At 44.4% G+C, this 17579-nt stretch overlaps 1 protein-coding gene across 3 annotated transcripts in view; it reads left to right on the forward strand.

Moving 5' to 3' along the window:
* The window catches only part of LOC137533042 (L-2-hydroxyglutarate dehydrogenase, mitochondrial-like), a 42252-nt gene that overhangs the window by 19430 nt on the left and 5243 nt on the right, over positions 1-17579 (forward strand). For all 3 annotated transcript variants that reach the window (XM_068254181.1, XM_068254183.1, XM_068254182.1), the window contains 5 exons: positions 1119-1281; positions 3888-3922; positions 5883-6050; positions 7532-7689; positions 9315-9446. In XM_068254181.1, coding sequence (XP_068110282.1) covers positions 1119-1281; positions 3888-3922; positions 5883-6050; positions 7532-7689; positions 9315-9446 — 656 coding nt within the window. The remainder of the gene's footprint in view (positions 1-1118; positions 1282-3887; positions 3923-5882; positions 6051-7531; positions 7690-9314; positions 9447-17579) is intronic.

The following is a 17579-nucleotide window of genomic DNA, read 5'->3' on the forward strand; positions in this document are numbered from 1 at the left end:
TTTTATGCAAATATATTCTGTTTAAAAATGAACCAAACAATTTAAACCCAGGTTTAAATTGATTGGTCCATTTTCAAACTGCATATATTTGCATAAAAATTTGCATAAATTCAGAAGAATTTGCTTATCTTTGATCATTCCTACTCTTCAGTCATGCTAATAGCCAGATTAAAGGCACAGTGGATGGGTTAGGGTATGAAGTGCGGCCCTACCATCACCCGACTCCACTGAGTGCAGGCCATAAAGTCTAGTATAATGATAATAATACACTAAGGGCTCATTCACACTAGGTCTGGAAACGTATCCGTGGCTCTGTTTTTCAGGCCAGATCAAAACCGGAGCCATGGATACCAGTGTTAGATAGCAGCTGTCTTCACCCATTTAAAAAAAAAAAAAGATTCCCGGTTTCAAAACCTGAACAGAAGGTCCGGAACTGCTGCATTTTCACGCAATGGATCTGGACCCTGATACACGCAGGGGTAGTGGCAGGCAATGGGTAAACGGATTCCCTTCTACACAGACAAATTGTGGACACCGAAACGGATCCGTTTTCTGTGTCACAGCCTGTGGGGGGAGAGGGGGCTGCCAAGCTGATGGAGTATAGCAGGCAGGACGGGGGTTGGTCAGCGGGGAGGGGGGATTCCCCCCCTCACCTGGGTCCCCCGTCCTCTCTACCCCCTCCAGCTACATGCTGCAAAACTTGTCAAAATGTATAGCATCGGCGAGCAGGGAGCTTACCTTCTCCTCCTACTTCCTCCGCTCGCCGCGTCACTGCTTGCAATGCCGCCCTCCGAAGTTTAGAGGGCGGGATTGCAGGCAGTGACGCGGTGAGCGGAGGAAGTGGAGAGAAGGTGAGCTCCCCGCTCGCCGCTGATATACATGGTAACAAGTTTTGCAGCATGTAGCTGGAGGGGTAGCGGGGACAGGGGACCTGCCCACTGCCACACCCATCCTGCCTGCTACACCCCTCCAGCATGGTGGCTGCCTCTCCCACCACGGCTGGGCATATGTTTCCATGGACTGGAAACATATGTTACAAAAATGCATTTCTGGACGGACCATTGTGGACCTAGCCTTAGTGTCTCACTGTATTGACTGTGTTTGCCCTTACATTGCAGGGAGTGATGGCCCTGGACTCTCCTCACACCGGTATTGTGAACTATAAACAAGTATGTCAGGCATACACGGATGATTTTCGGGACTCTGGAGGAAGCGTTCTGACGGACTTTGAAGTTTCTGATATAAGACTGGTTTCTGAAAGCCCTGCGGGGTCAGAACAGGGTGAGTTTGCAGCATGCTGTTTATCAGCTCTGTGGAATATTTTCTTGAGGGCTGATGTGTGTAAACTGGAGGGAGATAATTGGAGTCCTTGCAAAATACTCAAACACGTTCAACCTGCAATGCTTCTAGTGCAGTATAAAAACTCTGCTGCACAGTTTTTGTCTGAAGAACTTCCTCCACTTTTTCTTTTTTGGATTTTTACATGACCACCACTGTGTAACTCTTCCAGTATTTCCTTGTGGAAGGAGATTCATTCATGGAAAATAATTAGTTATGACAAAACTGAGATGCCAGCGCAGGATAAAATATATTTAAAAACTGTTTAAAAAGGGAGGAAGTGGTGAACTTACCTCCCTTATTGAAGACTTGGTATGTCTGTTTCAGATAAACACAACTATTTATTACGGTAATCACTTCAAAAATGCAATGCATTTCGTGGGTCAACAACCTGCTTCATCAGGCAATAAAAAAGGAGCAATTATCCGCAAGGAAGTAGGGCAGGTTGCCTTTTATTGCCTGATGAAGCAGGCTGCTGACCCATGAAACGTGTTGCATTTTTGGAATGATTAATAAATAGTTGTGTTTATCTATCGGAGACTGACACATTGAGTCATTAATGGGGAGGCAAGTCCACCGCTTCCTACCTTTTTTTTTTTTTTTTTTATATATTTTATCTTGCCTTGGTGCCTCAGTTTTGTCATATCTTCAGTGTTTTGTCCAGCCTGGTGGAGGGGTGTTACCTCCATTTATATTTGTACAGAGAGTAACTTTTTAACCTGAGTGGGGATAGGTCATTTTTCCCACCTGTACATACAGTGGTTGCCTTGGAGGTAACCCACCTTTTGTGAGTAACACTTCAAACAGTTTTTGTCCAGATTCAATACTCATACTTACTGCACTGTAGTAGGCTCTCGATTTTCAGCTCTTCTTTTTTTTTTTTTTAAAAAAATGATTATAACTTGTAGATTTCTCCAATGTGGAGTAGTAGGTGCAAGAGTGCCTATAAATGTATGTAAATATATGGATGAACTGCATCACCTTGTGTTCAACCTGCTCATATGTGCATAGTCTGTACTAAGACAGTTACCGTAACCCTTTGCAAACTCCCATGCAAATGCTCAAACAAATGCATTCACAGGAATCGATCATCCAGGCACCACTGCTATCCCTACAGCTAAGTTAAAAGCCGGGGTCTAAATTGCAAAAGAATGCATTTCCTTGCATAGTCACCTGCACTGCTCAGAAATACCCAGGTATTCGTAGGTGTCCAAACTCTGGCCCTGTATGCATAGTGCAGACTTGCAAACATTCATTGCATCAAACCTATCTAAAGAGTAGGAGCGCATATCCTGACGTCCTCTCCTGGGACAGATAGTGCATCAAACTAAACTCACAAGGAAGCTAACGAAATACATTCATGTTCACTGTCTTAGCCATTTTGCTGGCCACACCCCCTTTAGCACCTCCATAATAACGCATTTAAATGTCCTAACTTTAGTCAATGTGCCTGGATTTATGTGTTTTTTTCATTGTCTGTACTAGGGATGGTCAATGAGATGCAAAAAAAAAATAAAAAAATCCCGAGTTGATGCAGGATTACGCAAATTGTGTATGCAAATTTATGCAGCTCAAAAATGGGCCAATCAAATTCCACCTAAGTGGAAAGCCACATCAATTTGCATACCAATTTGCATAGTTTGCATCTCATTGACCATCTGTACTCTTTACCCATAACGTTACTAAGACCTGTAATTGCTGCTACCATGTTGTGCGGGAAATGGCATACTGCCGTATTCACCAAGTTACAGAGACATGGCTAAGTTGTATGTAGAGAATGTCAAGGTTTCCAGAATAGAGCATGAGAGAAAGAGAGAGAGAGAATGGGAGACTGGGGCAAAAATTGCCCGGTTGAAGATAAGAAAACTGGCTTTAAATGTGACCTGCTTTAAAATATACCTGAACTGACAAGGATATGGGGGCTGCCATATTTATTTCTTTTAAACCATATCAGTTGCCTGGCTGTCCTGCTGATCCTTTTAGCCATAGACCCTGAACAAGCATGCAGATCAAATGCTCTGACTGAAATCTAACCAAATTAGTCACATGCTTGTTTCAGGTGTGTGATTCAGACACTACTGCAGCCAAGTAGACCAGCAGGACTTCCAGGTCACTGGTATTGTTTAAAAGGAAATAAATGTAGAATAAATATGGCTGCCTCTGTATCCCTCTTAGTTCAGTTGCCCTTTATTTGCAAAATTTACTGAGCCAATAGTTCACTGTAATGTAGACCTGTACAAGGCAGCATCTATGAGTGGGACTGTCACAGAGCATACTACTGCTTTCCCATGCATTCCTTAATGGAGAAAGCTGTATACAGAGTGAGCAGATTGAGTTACTCAGCAGTAATAATGTATATTGTATCAAATATTGGAAACAACAGAGTATCATTATTCAGAGAGTATTTCCAGCCTCAGGTAATAAGGAGGGCTCCTGTATACGCAGTGTGTCTCTATTCTTGGTAAATTAGGCGTTCTGTATATGATATATTCCTGTTGAAGACAATTTTTCAAAATGGAATAACAAAGTTGTGATATTCTTTTCTACAGGTTTGGATTATCCAGTTGCTATCAGAAATTTAAAGGTAATTTAATAAATGTACCAGTATTGGTGATGTTGCAAACCCCACATAAGCTACCATATTTTTCAGCATATAAGACTCTCCGAACTAAAAGACACACCTAGGTTTAGAGGGCAAAAACCAGGAACAAAAATATATACTAAACCTGGTGCGTCCATATTCCAGAAGCGTCTTGTAGATTTTCTAACCCAATTAGAAGTGTTCCTCTTCTCTTCCCAGTGTGCCCCCTTTTCTCCCCAGTGTGTTCCCCTTTTCTCCCCAGTGTGTTCCCCTTTTCTCCCCAGCGTGTTGTCCTTTTCTCCCCAGCATGTTGCCCTTTTCTCCCCAGTGTGCCCTCTAATGTGTCCCCTTTTCTCCCCCGTGGGACCTCCAGTGTGTCCCCTTTTGTCCCCCGTGGGACCTCCAGTGTGTCCCCTTTTCTCCCCAGTGTGTTCCCCTTTTCTCCCCAGTGTGTTCCCCTTTTCTCCCCAGTGTGTTCCCCTTTTCTCCCCAGTGTGTTCCCCTTTTCTCCCCAGTGTGCTGCCCTTTTCTCCCCAGTGTGTTGCCCTTTTCTCCCCAGCGTGTTGCCCTTTTCTCCCCAGTGTGTTCCCCTTTTCTCCCCAGCGTGTTGCCCTTTTCTCCCCAGTGTGTTCCCCTTTTCTCCCCAGTGTGTTCCCCTTTTCTCCCCAGTGTGTTCCCCTTTTCTCCCCAGTGTGTTCCCCTTTTCTCCCCAGCGTGTTGCCCTTTTCTCCCCAGTGTGCCCTCTGTGTCCCCTTTTCTCCCCGTGGGACCTCCAGTGTGTCCCCTTTTCTCCCCAACATGTTGCCCTTTTCTCCCCAGCATGTTGCCCTTTTCTCCCCAGCATTTGTAAGTCGGGGACTCCCTGTATCTGGCATATAAGACGCAGGATCTTTTTCTCCCCATTTTTTTCTGTAGAAAAAGTGTGTCTTATATGCTGTAAAATACGGTATGTATGTTTTTTTTGTACTTGTATTACTGGATGTCCTGATTTGTTTTGTACTTTGTACAGTGCTGTGGAATATGTTGGTGCTATATAAATAAAAAATAATCTATACTAATCCTTACTGAAATGTAACAATAAAATACCAGCACGAAAAGCAGAAATTGTTATACTAGAGTAAAGTACATAAAGGTTTAAAAAATATTTACCCGTGTCACAAAATCTAGATTTTGTTGGTTAGCCACACTCACTCCTAAAGAACTGCCATGGCAATTTTCTGCCCTTGCAAAGGCTGCTAAGAGAACTCTGGGAGGTGTGGTCTGACAGGTACTGGGCTTCTGCCTGTTCCCTAGACCAAGGTACCAAAACCAGTGTTCACATTGTCAGCCACAGTATGAGGGCTTCTAAAGCTGTCACAGTGATTTCCTGTTGCGTAATATAGGAATTTGTTTTTCCTTAATTGTATGCAAAGGATAAGACTACATATTAAATACTGTAAGAAAAAATGAAGCTAACCTACCAATCTGTACCTTTATTGAGTCCAGTATCTGCTCTTGCAGGGTTCTATGAGTCCCCATTTTGCCTACTGGACACTTAAAGTGCATTATGTCAGGACTGGTTATAGGAAACCTGAGACCGGACATAGGACAATATGTTTATTTACCTGGGGCTTCCTCTAGCCACATGTGGTCAGTGGGCTTCATTGCCGTTCTCCTCTGTACTGTGGTCACCTCAGGTAACTTGGACAATTGAGCTGTTCTGCACATACCCAGCCTCTTGCATGCCCCCAGTAGCGCACCAAGACTGGGCGTGGCCGCTCAGAATAGCACAACTGTCCGCATCTGGCCAACATTTAGAGGTGACCACGGGATGGAGTGGCTGGGGAGGACAGTGATGGAGCCCACGGACCACATGGGGCTGGAGGAAGCCTCAGGCAAGTATAAATTCTGCACCTCAACCCATCTTGTGTACACTTTAAGAGCACCTTTGGTTACAACTCACTTTTTATTTATTTTTGAACAGGGAGAAGAGGTATATTGTAAATATGTGTTGACGTGCGCTGGTCTGTTTTCAGACCGTCTGTCTCAGGTCAGCGGGTGTAGCTCGGAACCGCGTATCGTTCCTTTCCGTGGTGATTACTTGGTGCTGAAGCCAGAGAAATGCTATCTTGTGAAAGGCAACATCTACCCAGTAAGTATTCATTTAAATGCATTATATTCAATGTATTATTCCTGATGTCTGAAGGGCATTCATTCAAATAACTACTCACCTTGGTCGTTTTTGACTGTGTCATGTGATAATTGAACAGTATTTGCAAAGGGCATATGCAGTAACTTAGCAAAGATATAATATAGAGAAATGCACAACCAGAGCCCAAGTGGCCTGAAACTCTGTAATATTGATAAAATGAAATCCAACTGGAGGCTCGAAGGGTTCAGCTTTTTTGGACTGTACTTAGGTGTTTTTTTTTTATTTTTTTAGACTGTCTGAATTGTTGAGCGCTGTAATCAGTGTTGCTACTAGATGGCAGCAAAGGGCTTTTTTTTTGTATCTTTAGGTCATGAATAGGGATGAACATTCAAATTTGGAAGTGTTCCAAATGCTTTGGATCAGAACACAAATCTTTACATCTGCTGATCAATGTAGGGTGGTTAACTCACTCTTGTGAGTTCCTTCCAGCTTGCCGATGCTCCCGCCTTCTCGCTGTGAAGGAGGACGTATTGTAGAGAGCTGGAGCACAGATGTGCAAGGGTGAGCTAACCCTCCACTGCCACCCCCTTTCGCGCAGTGGGTCTGACTCAGAAAACCGTCTGAATTTGAATGCTCATCCCTAGTCATAGATGCAAAAAAATACGAATTCATACAGGATTATGCAAATTTTTATGCAACTTTAAAATGGCTTCATTAGATTGATCTATTTTCAAGTTGTGTGCATTTGCATAATACTTCATCAATTTAGAATTATTTGAATCTCACTAATCATCCCTAGTCAGGAATGGATCTCCCTTTATTGCATTTAGAATTTTTAGTTTGAATGCATTTACAGTTATTTATGTGCCTTTTGTGAAAATTGTGCAAAAGAAAAACTTAGCATAGGGTGTACTTTTTCATATGACTAATAGGACTGCTGTGTGTGTGTGTGTGTGTGTGTGTGTGTGTGTGTGTGTGTGTGTGTGTGTAAAATTGCTTATTGTTTACAATATTCATTTATAAATTATTTATTTAGTCAGTGTCTGCTCATTATAAGATCTTTCCTTTCTCTGATTTACATTCTCAAATTTATAATCTTTAGTTCTGCCAGGTGATCTATATGGAATATGTTCGTTACTGAGAGTTCCATGCACAGAGGGAGATATTTATTGCTTGGCATTTGGGAAAGCCATTATTTCCCACAAATCAACGAGGTTCACGGACAGCAAACTGTCAGGACCTAGGTGCTGACATCACACTGTGGGAGGGGTTTCACTACAATTTCAGCCATACAGACCCCCCTCATGATCTATTTGAGAAAAAGTAAAGATTTCTTGTTAGAATGGGGGGTATCAGCTACTGATTGGAATTAAATTCTTGTTTAAAGTTCCTCTTTAAGTTCCAGCTCTATTGAGACTTGTTGTATTGTCATTGTATGATGTATAGAAGGTGTTCATATGTCTCTCCGTATTGGGCTGCAGGTTCCTGACCCTCGCTTTCCTTTCCTTGGAGTCCATTTCACCCCCCGAATGGATGGAAGTGTTTGGCTTGGCCCAAATGCTGTGCTGGCTTTTAAAAGAGAAGGCTACAGACTGTGTGACTTCAACACCAAGGACTTCACTGAAGCCATTACATACAGGTAAGGCTTAGGACTTCAATAAAGCATACAGTGGGATGCGAAAGCTTGGGCAACCTTGTTAATCATCATAATTTTCTTGTATAAATCCTTGGTTGTTGTGATAAAAAATGCCAGTTAAATATATCATACAGGAGACACACACAGTGATATTTGAGAAGTGAAATGAAGTTTATTGGATTTACAGAAAGTGCACAATAATGGTTACTGACCCTCTGAGGAGCTCACGATTTAATCCTACCATAGGCATATGTACAGTGGCGGCTCCAGTTTCAAATTGGGGAACGATGGCTGGCTGGTGGGGCCCACTTGGGTGATCAAATCCATGTTTGGCGAGCTTTAGTGATAAGATTATTATCTTGATTCAACACTTTTTGTCTGTAAAATATAAGCTCTAGTTTCTTGGCTAATGTAAAGCTAAAAACGTAGGCTTTCAGCTTGTAAGCCTTCTTCAGACTCTATGCCTGTTGACTGACAATGTCAGAACATACAATCGGGAGTTAGAGAGATTTTTTGCAAATATAAGTGTCACCCAGATACCTTAATTACAAGGAATCTTACAAGGATTATGAGGTATTTATGGCTAATAGATAAGACCCTTGGTCTACTTAACACCTGCATAGACTCTGGCTGACATGGAGCGTTTTCTACAGACCCTAACCTGTTCACTGTATGCTTCTTGAGCCTGAAAACTGTTAACTGTATGTTACTGAGCAGGGGGCACTCGGGGGAGCACAGTAATTCCTGGGGGGCCCAGTGTAGCGCCGCCACTGCATGTGTACCTATTAAAGTCAAAGGTCAATGTTGTGGCGAGCCAATTAACTTATCAGTGTGTTTTGGGGATTAATGAACTCCATTACAAATAAGAGTTATGTCCCATGGCTAGAATAGTCTTGAAACAAGGAGTGGAAAATAAAAGACTGCCAGTGACATTAGAGCATGCCTGGATTTATATCACAGGAGCCTATAGGCACAGATGTCCTGGCACCCTAAACTTTACCCTCCATGAACCTACTGAACCGCACCACAAGTGTGCTGGCTGGTCCAAATGTAATTTCTCCCTTACTTCCCTTGCCTGTCACAGGTAGCTACAGGTGCCCCTTAGCATTACAGTAGATAGCCAGAGGTATCCTCAGTATTAAGTAGCTAGTGGTGCCTCTGACTGAAGGGAGATGTCATCAGTGGAATGCAGAGAGCTGGGTGAGTAACCTCTTATTTACACTCTGCTCTCTGCATAGGGAAGGAAGAAGGGAGGCACTAGGGTAGGGGAGTGAGCCGCCTTTCCATCATCAGGCGCCTGTAGGCACATGTCTACAGTGCCTTATGGTAAATGGTAAGAACTGGCGGATCATGCCTGCATATGGAGCAACCCTCTGATGCAGGGCCGCTGCATCAGAGGGTTGCTCCATATGCAGGCATGATCCGCCAGTCAGTGTGCAGGTAGAATACACTGCTGTCACTTTTTACCTTGGAGAGAACAGCAACACACAATTTCTGACCTGTCCAATTAGCAAAGCGACATGGAACTTCTTTCATAGTAGATGAGTGAGCATAGCTTATCCAGCTTATACACAGTTTATCATTCACTCTGCAGGATACGTTTTTCTTATTGTTGAGTTCTCTTTCAGTGGGCTTCGAAAGCTGGTGCTGAAGAATCTGGCATATGGCATGGGAGAAATGTATCGTGCGTTGTTTCTTAATGCACAGCTCAAGGAGCTTCAGAAGTTTATCCCAGAGCTATCTATTACCGATATTGACAGGTGAGTCGCAAAGCCAAGAATGGAAGGTTCAATGTCAAAGGTTCCCCTAGTTATGCAAGTTAATTTTTGCATCATTGTTGATGTAATGGATTAGTAATTGGTGCTCTGTTACTTTTTATTTTTAAAATGGGGCTTCTTCATATAAATAATATTAATATTATGAGTGCATGACCAGAAGCAGCTGCTTTAAAAGGAAGATTTACTTACCTGGGGCTTTCTCTGGCCCCTGGCAGCCTCTCTGTCCCTCGTCGCAGCTCTGGTGTCCCAAAGTCTCCTCCGTTGCGGATGCCGACCTCGTAAGGTCGGCATCTTCCGTGCTTGTGCGACCGCACTGCTCATGGCCGCGCTCCTGTGGCCGGAAGCGTTCTGTGCAGGCCCAGTACTTCAGTACTTCCAGGCTATGTGAGCGCTTGCGCAGGAGATGCCGATCGGCATCTGTAAAGGAGGAGACCTTGGGACACCGGAGCTGCGGCTTTTAGCTCGCATGTTCCCTTTAAAGAACAAGCGACACCCATGCTGACCTAGAAATAAAAAACACATATATAAGTAGATAAATACTACTTCTACTTACATAACAGATGTATTGTGCTATCCACGTAATGATTCCTATGAATTTTATAAAGGAAAAGCAGAAAATCCTATTCTAGGCAGTGGCCATCTTGCCAAGCTTATCCTGACATCATATCCTCTCTGACTCTTGTTTCCCCCCCCCCCTCCCTTCTCTTGCTCATTGTGTATTAATTAGCTGCCCTCCTCCCAGAGTCTTCAGACACTCCCACTGAGGTGTATACTAACAACTGCACTGTCTTTTTTTTGTTTTGTTTACACATCCAATCACTGAGTCACCTCATCCTTGCTTGTAAACACAAGTAATCAGAGGGTGTTTCTGACAAGCAGCTAGGCAGGTAAATAAATGGAAGAGGAGGAATATATTATAGATAAAAAGATCTCCAAGCATTCAACTCTTTGGCACTGTTTGGCACTAGAGCCAGTGCCCCTAAAGTATGTGATAACTCCAAACCATAACAGCAGAAAAAGTTGTATTAAGTGATAAAGATGCTAATCCTGCATTCAAAACTTGCACACTCAGACCAGTTGGTGTTGGAATTTGATTTTTATGGTGACAATACCGCATTTAATGGAGTCCATTTCTCTGTGGGTGGAACTGATGTCGGGATTGTAATAACCTACTTTTCAGACTGCAAGGAGGTAGGCAGTAGACTTCAGCCTATAGCAGCGGTGGCGAACCTATGGCACGCGTGCCGGGCCCGGCACGCGTAGCCTAATCTGCTGGCACGCCACCGCTGCTTATGAACTGGCCGCACCGTCTACTAGACGCTGCCGTGCCAGTTCATAGCCCGCAGCCCCGCAGTCTCCCGGGAGGCAGACCAGGGCTACGGCAAGATGGCCGCCGAAGCCCTGTACTGGAGACTATTTGTCTCCAGTACAGGGCTTCGGGCGCCATCTTCCCGTAGCCCTGCACTCTGCCTGTCAGCGGCAGCGCGGGAGACTCAGCTGCAGAAGGAACGTCCGGGGGAGATGCGCGCCAGAGCCCAGCAGAGAGAGAAGACTTCTGTCAGGTGAGTACATTACTTTTTTTGCAGGTGAAATGCGGCCCACTGTGTTATTTTCTGCTAAATGCTATGTTTCCCACATTGTTTATTTACTGTGAAATGCTGCCCACTGCGTTTGTTTTCTGGTGAATTGTGGCCCACTGCGTTTGTTTTCTGGGGAATTGTGGCCCACTGCGTTTGTTTTCTGGGGAATTGTGGTCCACTGCCTTTGTTTTCTGGGGAATTGTGGCCCACTGCGTTTGTTTTCTGGTGAAATGCTCCCCGCTGCGTTTGTCTTCTGGTGAAATGCTGCCCGCTGCGTTTGTTTTCTGGTGAAATGCTGCCCGCTGTGTTTGTTTTCTGGTGAAATGTGGCCCACTGCGTTTGTTTTCTGGTGAAATGTGGCCCACTGCGTTTGTTTTCTGGTGAAATGTGGCCCACTGCGTTTGTTTTCTGGTGAAATGTGGCCCACTGCGTTTGTTTTCTGGTGAAATGCTGCCCGCTGCGTTTATTTTCTGGTGAAATGCTGCCCGCTGCGTTTATTTTCTGGTGAAATGCTGCCCGCTGCGTTTATTTTCTGGTGAAATGTGGCCCACTGCGTTTGTTTTCTGGTGAATTGTGGCCCACTGCGTTTGTTTTCTGGTGAAATGCGGCCCACTGCGTTTATTTTCTGGTGAAATGTGGCCCACTGCGTTTATTTTCTGGTGAAATGTGGCCCACTACGTCTGTTTTCTGGTGAAATGCTGCCCGCTGCGTTTGTTTTCTGGTGAAATGTGGCCCACTGCGTTTATTTTCTGGTGAAATGTGGCCCACTGCGTCTGTTTTCTGGTGAAATGCTGCCCGCTGCGTTTGTTTTCTGGTGAAATGTGGCCCACTGCGTCTGTTTTCTGGTGAATTGTGGCCCACTGCGTTTGTTTTCTGGTGAAATGCTGCCCGCTGCGTTTATTTTCTGGTGAAATGTGGCCCACTGCGTTTATTTTCTGGTGAAATGTGGCCCACTGCGTTTGTTTTCTGGTGAAATGTGGCCCACTGCGTTTATTTTCTGGTGAAATGTGGCCCACTGCGTCTGTTTTCTGGTGAAATGTGGCCCACTACGTCTGTTTTCTGGTGAAATGCTGCCCGCTGCGTTTATTTTCTGGTGAAATGTGGCCCACTGCGTTTATTTTCTGGTGAAATGTGGCCCACTGCGTCTGTTTTCTGGTGAAATGCTGCCCGCTGCGTTTGTTTTCTGGTGAAATGTGGCCCACTGCGTCTGTTTTCTGGTGAATTGTGGCCCACTGCGTTTGTTTTCTGGTGAAATGCTGCCCGCTGCATTTATTTTCTGGTGAAATGTGGCCCACTGCGTTTATTTTCTGGTGAAATGTGGCCCACTGCGTTTGTTTTCTGGTGAAATGTGGCCCACTGCGTTTATTTTCTGGTGAAATGTGGCCCACTGCGTCTGTTTTCTGGTGAAATGTGGCCCACTACGTCTGTTTTCTGGTGAAATGCTGCCTGCTGCGTTTATTTTCTGGTGAAATGTGGCCCACTGCGTTTATTTTCTGGTGAAATGTGGCCCACTGCGTCTGTTTTCTGGTGAAATGCTGCCCGCTGCGTTTGTTGTCTGGTGAAATGCTGCCCACTGCGTTTGTTTTCTGGTGAAATGTGGCCCACTGCGTTTGTTTTCTGGTGAAATGCTGCCCGCTGCGTTTGTTTTCTGGTGAAATGTGGCCCACTGCATTTATTTTCTCTTGAAATGTGGCCCACTGCGTTTGTTTTCTGGTAATATGTGGCCCACATTGCAAGATTTTCTGCTGAAATGTTGCACACATTGCGTTTATTTTCTGGTGTCTGGGGTAACTGTTGCTGCATTTATTATTAAGGGCTCATTCACACTACAGAACATATGCACGAATGCGATTTCATGCATGCGCTGCCAACGCACAGGGATCGCACGGAATGCACGTTGTGGTGCGCTAAAGCGTGGACGTCGGCAGCTGTACCCATCGGGGAAACATATGCGTTGTGCGTTAAAATGTTCCCAGATGCGTTACAACGTAACGCATGTGAACGCACACCTGTAGTGTGAATGGTAACATGGAAGTCTATTGACTTTCATGTTACCATATGAATCTTACATTATATGCGGTGCGTCAAAACTGACAGCGCAGCACATAGTGTGAATGAGCCCTTAATGATCATAGTTGGCTATATTTGCTGCTTTGGGGTTACGGCGGGTATAAATAGCATCATACCGTTTTCTTTCTAAAGGTTAGCCATCACTGGCCTATAGTAATGTCTGTCCTACAGGAAGTACCAGTGTCTAGGATCCTGCACAAGGACTTTTAAAAACATTAGACTTTACCTAATTAAGGAACTAATAAAAAAAAGTCTACAAAAAAATCTTTGCATTGGTGTATACATAGATCCAGGAAAGCATTTGAGTGAGTCTGTAAAACCTTTACTTTGCTTTTACTGTAACAAAATTATAAAAAAGTTGGTATCAGGTGGCCAATAACCTAAGTTAAGTAACCCCTCCTTTACTATGGCTATGTCACAAAAAATATTGATCTGTTGGTGGAACATTTATAAGCCATAGGACAGAAGTTAACAAATCTACAGTTTTGGAAAGCTGTGGTGCCAGTGGATTGTATTTGCAATGAAAACTTGGTGTTAGAGATTCTCTATGAACATAAAACTTGCTACAGGGTTGCAGTTTGACATTCTATATTAAAAAGTCCCTGCAGCCGATGAGACCAAAAATTCCAGTTTGCTTTGGCGGAGGCAAGAGAATGCAAAATCTATAGTGAATAGAAATAATGTTAAGTAACGCTAGAGAGCGCTCTTCTTTAGATAAAAAACCACTGTAAATCATATAATAATAGGCGGCATGCACTACAGTAGTATTTAAATAGTTATCTGCATCTCCTGTAGCACAAAGAGACACTGAAGCGGAAAAAGATGATATAATGATTTGTATGTGTAGTACAGCTAAGAAATAAAACATTAGGAGCAGAGACATGAGTCTAATATTGTTTCCAGTACAGGAAGAGTTAAGAAACTCCAGTTATTATCTATGCAAAAGAGCCATTGAGCTCCACGACTTTCAGACAGCTCTGTCTTCTGAAGCTTGTTATCTCAACTGTCAGTCATTGTATTTTCTTTTTCTCTCCAGAGGACAGGTCAATGGTTCACTGGCCTGCTGTAATAGATAGCGGAGATACCGCCGCAGAGACAAGCGGCATGGCGGCTATCTCCGCGTATCAGCCAGCGGCCTCTGTCGCGCGGTTGCATGCTGAGACTTTGCCTGGTCCTACTATTGCTCACAGGTTAAGGGCTACGCGCGCGAGCGAGCCAGCCAAGCGACAGGACCTTTATGCATCTAGGAGGGGAGTCAGCTGACGCGCGGTCAGCTGATTCCAGCCAGCGTCCGGATTGGCTGAGTGACTGGGTCGGCGCTGTGGAGCATGGTTGGGTATATATAGGACAGGCCTGTCAGTAGCTCCTCGTCTGCTGTTGCAAATGCTATCGTGTTAGCGCTCAGACCCTAGTCAGATCCCAAAGTGTGCTAAAACCGGCCGGAGCCGGGGTTCCACACTTAGCCAGATTCTGTTGATAGCTTAACCAGCCTGGCGGGATGGACGAGCTCAGCTCGTCCACCACCGCCGGAGGCTGCCGCTCAGGCCCTGCTGGGGCGATTTTCATCAAATAAAGTGCAGCACACGCAGCCGGCACTTTGCCAGCCGCGTGTGCTGCCTGATCGCCGCCGCTCTGCGGCGATCCGCCGCGAGCAGCGGCGAAAGAGGGTCCCCCCAGCCGCCTGAGCCCAGCGTAGCCGGAACAAAAAGTTTCGGCCAGCGCTAAGGGCTGGATCGGAGGCGGCTGACGTCAGGACGTCGGCTGACGTCCATGACGTCACTCCGCTCGTCGCTATGGCGACGATCTAAGCAAAACAAGGAAGGCCGCTCATTGCGGCCTTCCTTGTTTATTCTGGGCGCCGGAGGCGATCGGAAGAACGCCTCCGGAGCGCCCTCTAGTGGGCTTTCATGCAGCCAACTTTCAGTTGGCTGCATGAAATAGTTTTTTTTAATTTAAAAAAAACCCTCCCGCAGCTGCCCTGGCGATCTTAATAGAACGCCAGGGTGGTTAAAGTACTAATTGCATTGTTTATTTGTTATGACTTTCTGCTTACTCTGACTATCCTCCTGTTTGTCGATTCTGTACCTCAGCTATCCAATTCACGTTGCCGACCCTGCTTGTTATTGACGCTGAATCAGTCTTCCGTTTCTGTACTGTACCTGTTCGCTCGTTGCCTACTCTGCCTGTCTGACCTCGCTACCCGCACCAGTGGACCTAGCCACTGGTGAAGGAAATTACTGTCTGTATCATCTACTCCTAGGCTGCAGTACTGTCTGTATCATCTACTCCTAGGCTGCAGTACTGTCTGTATCATCTACTCCTAGGCTACAGTACTGTGTATTGCCTACACTTAGGCAGCAGTACCTTCTGTATCAACTACGCCTAGGCTGCAATACAGTTCATATCACCTGTTCCACAGGGGATCGTTAGTTCAGTACTAATTGTATTACTCCTCCTTGTGCTGTGCACCAAACACTACTAGGCTGCAGTACTACCTGAATCACCTGCTCCACAGGTGATCAGTTGTTCAGCTCTGGTTGTATTATCTTCTACTTGCGTTTGTGCTTCCAACACTCTCGGCTGCAGCACGTTCTGACTCACCTGCCCTATAGTGAGCACCGGCTGCAGTACTGTCTGGGTCACTCGCTCCTCGGGTGAACCCGCTCATCCTAATTACTGTTACACCAAACACTATCTCACATTGGTAGTCTTGTATCTGGCTATACTAGCATTATTGGTGATTCTGCAGATCACCACATAATCAGGTATAGCATCTGTATTATTGGTGATACTGCAGACCACCAATAATCAGAAAATCTGTTAGCTGACACCAATCGTTACACCTGCTCTGTAAAAATCATTTAGAATGCTGAGTAGTGTATAAACTGGAAATATTAGAGAATGATGCAATGTTATAAAAAACACACTATATAACTGAAAATAAAAATATGAGAATATTTTCTTTGATACTAATGTTCTAGTAATTATCCGTGCTACACAACCAATTCATTATATCATAATTTTTTTTTCCCGCTTCAGTGTCTCTTCAATAGTGTATATAGTACAAGAAAGGCATACAAGGACATTGCAGATAAATCAGTAATAAGGTACTTATTGTACACTGTGTATATAGATGGTATTAGTGTAATGGTTAAGGGCTCTGCCTCTGACACAGGAGACCTGGGTTCGAATCTTGGCTCTGCCTGTTCAGTAAGCCAGCACCTGTTCAGTAGGAGACCTTAGGCAAGTCTCCCTAACACGGCTACTGCCTATAGAGCGCGTTCTAGTGGCTGCAGCTCTGGCGCTTTGAGTCCGCCAGGAGAAAAGCGCGATATAAGTTTCTTTTTATCTACTGTGCAGTGCCATCATACAGTGAGACAAGAAAGCCCTGCCTGTACAATCTGCCATCAGTAACTGTTACACTAGGAAATTATGATTTTATCTTGCCCATTTCTTATCAATATGACGCCTGTATGTTTCACTGGTTATCAGAGCACACTGATAGTGTTTGTGAATGTTCAGCTAGTATATTGTCAAGCCTACACCGCGTGCATTGCTGTGGTACATAATACATATGATGACAAAAAAGGCCTAGTCTAGATGATATGGAATGGGGTTTGAGGCCCAACAAGGTATTAATCAGAAATAATTATAATACTGTAATAAAAACATGGGCTCAATTCACTGAGCGTTACCACATTCGGCTAATGAGGTAAATTACTGAATTTTGTGGAAAATACCTCAATAACTGTCAATTCACAAAGTTTGAAATATTAGGTAAAACAAGTAAAATGTTTGGTATTTCTGCCTAGACCTGTCGACCAGCAATCCATATTCAGTAAAATTGGTAGACAAGCGAGACAGCCAATAGGAAGAGCCTCTTGGCCCTGCTACTCGCCCCAATTGATCCAAAGCACTGGTGGGTGAGACCTCAGGAAAGAAAAAAAGAGTGAGGAAGACCTTCAAAAAGGCTTGCAGGTCTATATACTGATATACAGAAGAGAGCCCTCTATTGGCATGCATGCATATCTAAAGGGATGCAGGAAACCACTCTAGTAAGCTGTCACAAGACTGAAGCAGGAATGGCTCCACTTGTAGGAGAAAAATCGCAGCTTGCTGCTGAAACCTACTCCACAAGTGGTGAGATTTTACACTACCGAGCAGGGCTTAGTGGATAGAAGCAACATTTTTCGCTATTTTACCAAACCTTATGTGAGGAAATCTTAGTGAATTTGGGAAAGAAAAAAGGTCTAAAACACAGAATGCGGTATTTTACTGACCTAATTTATTTTAACAAACCGCTCTTAGTGGATTGAAGCCATGGTGTTAAACGCCTCTTTATAATGAATTTCCAGTCCCATGCCAAATGGTACGAGTTATGAGCGGAAGACGCATCTTGCAGACCATTATTTTGGATTATAAAAACAATTCAGGGTGTTTGTTTTTGTTTTAAGCTTAATATGTA

Source organism: Hyperolius riggenbachi, chromosome 9 (genome assembly GCF_040937935.1).
Source record: "Hyperolius riggenbachi isolate aHypRig1 chromosome 9, aHypRig1.pri, whole genome shotgun sequence".
Lineage (NCBI taxonomy): Eukaryota > Metazoa > Chordata > Amphibia > Anura > Hyperoliidae > Hyperolius > Hyperolius riggenbachi.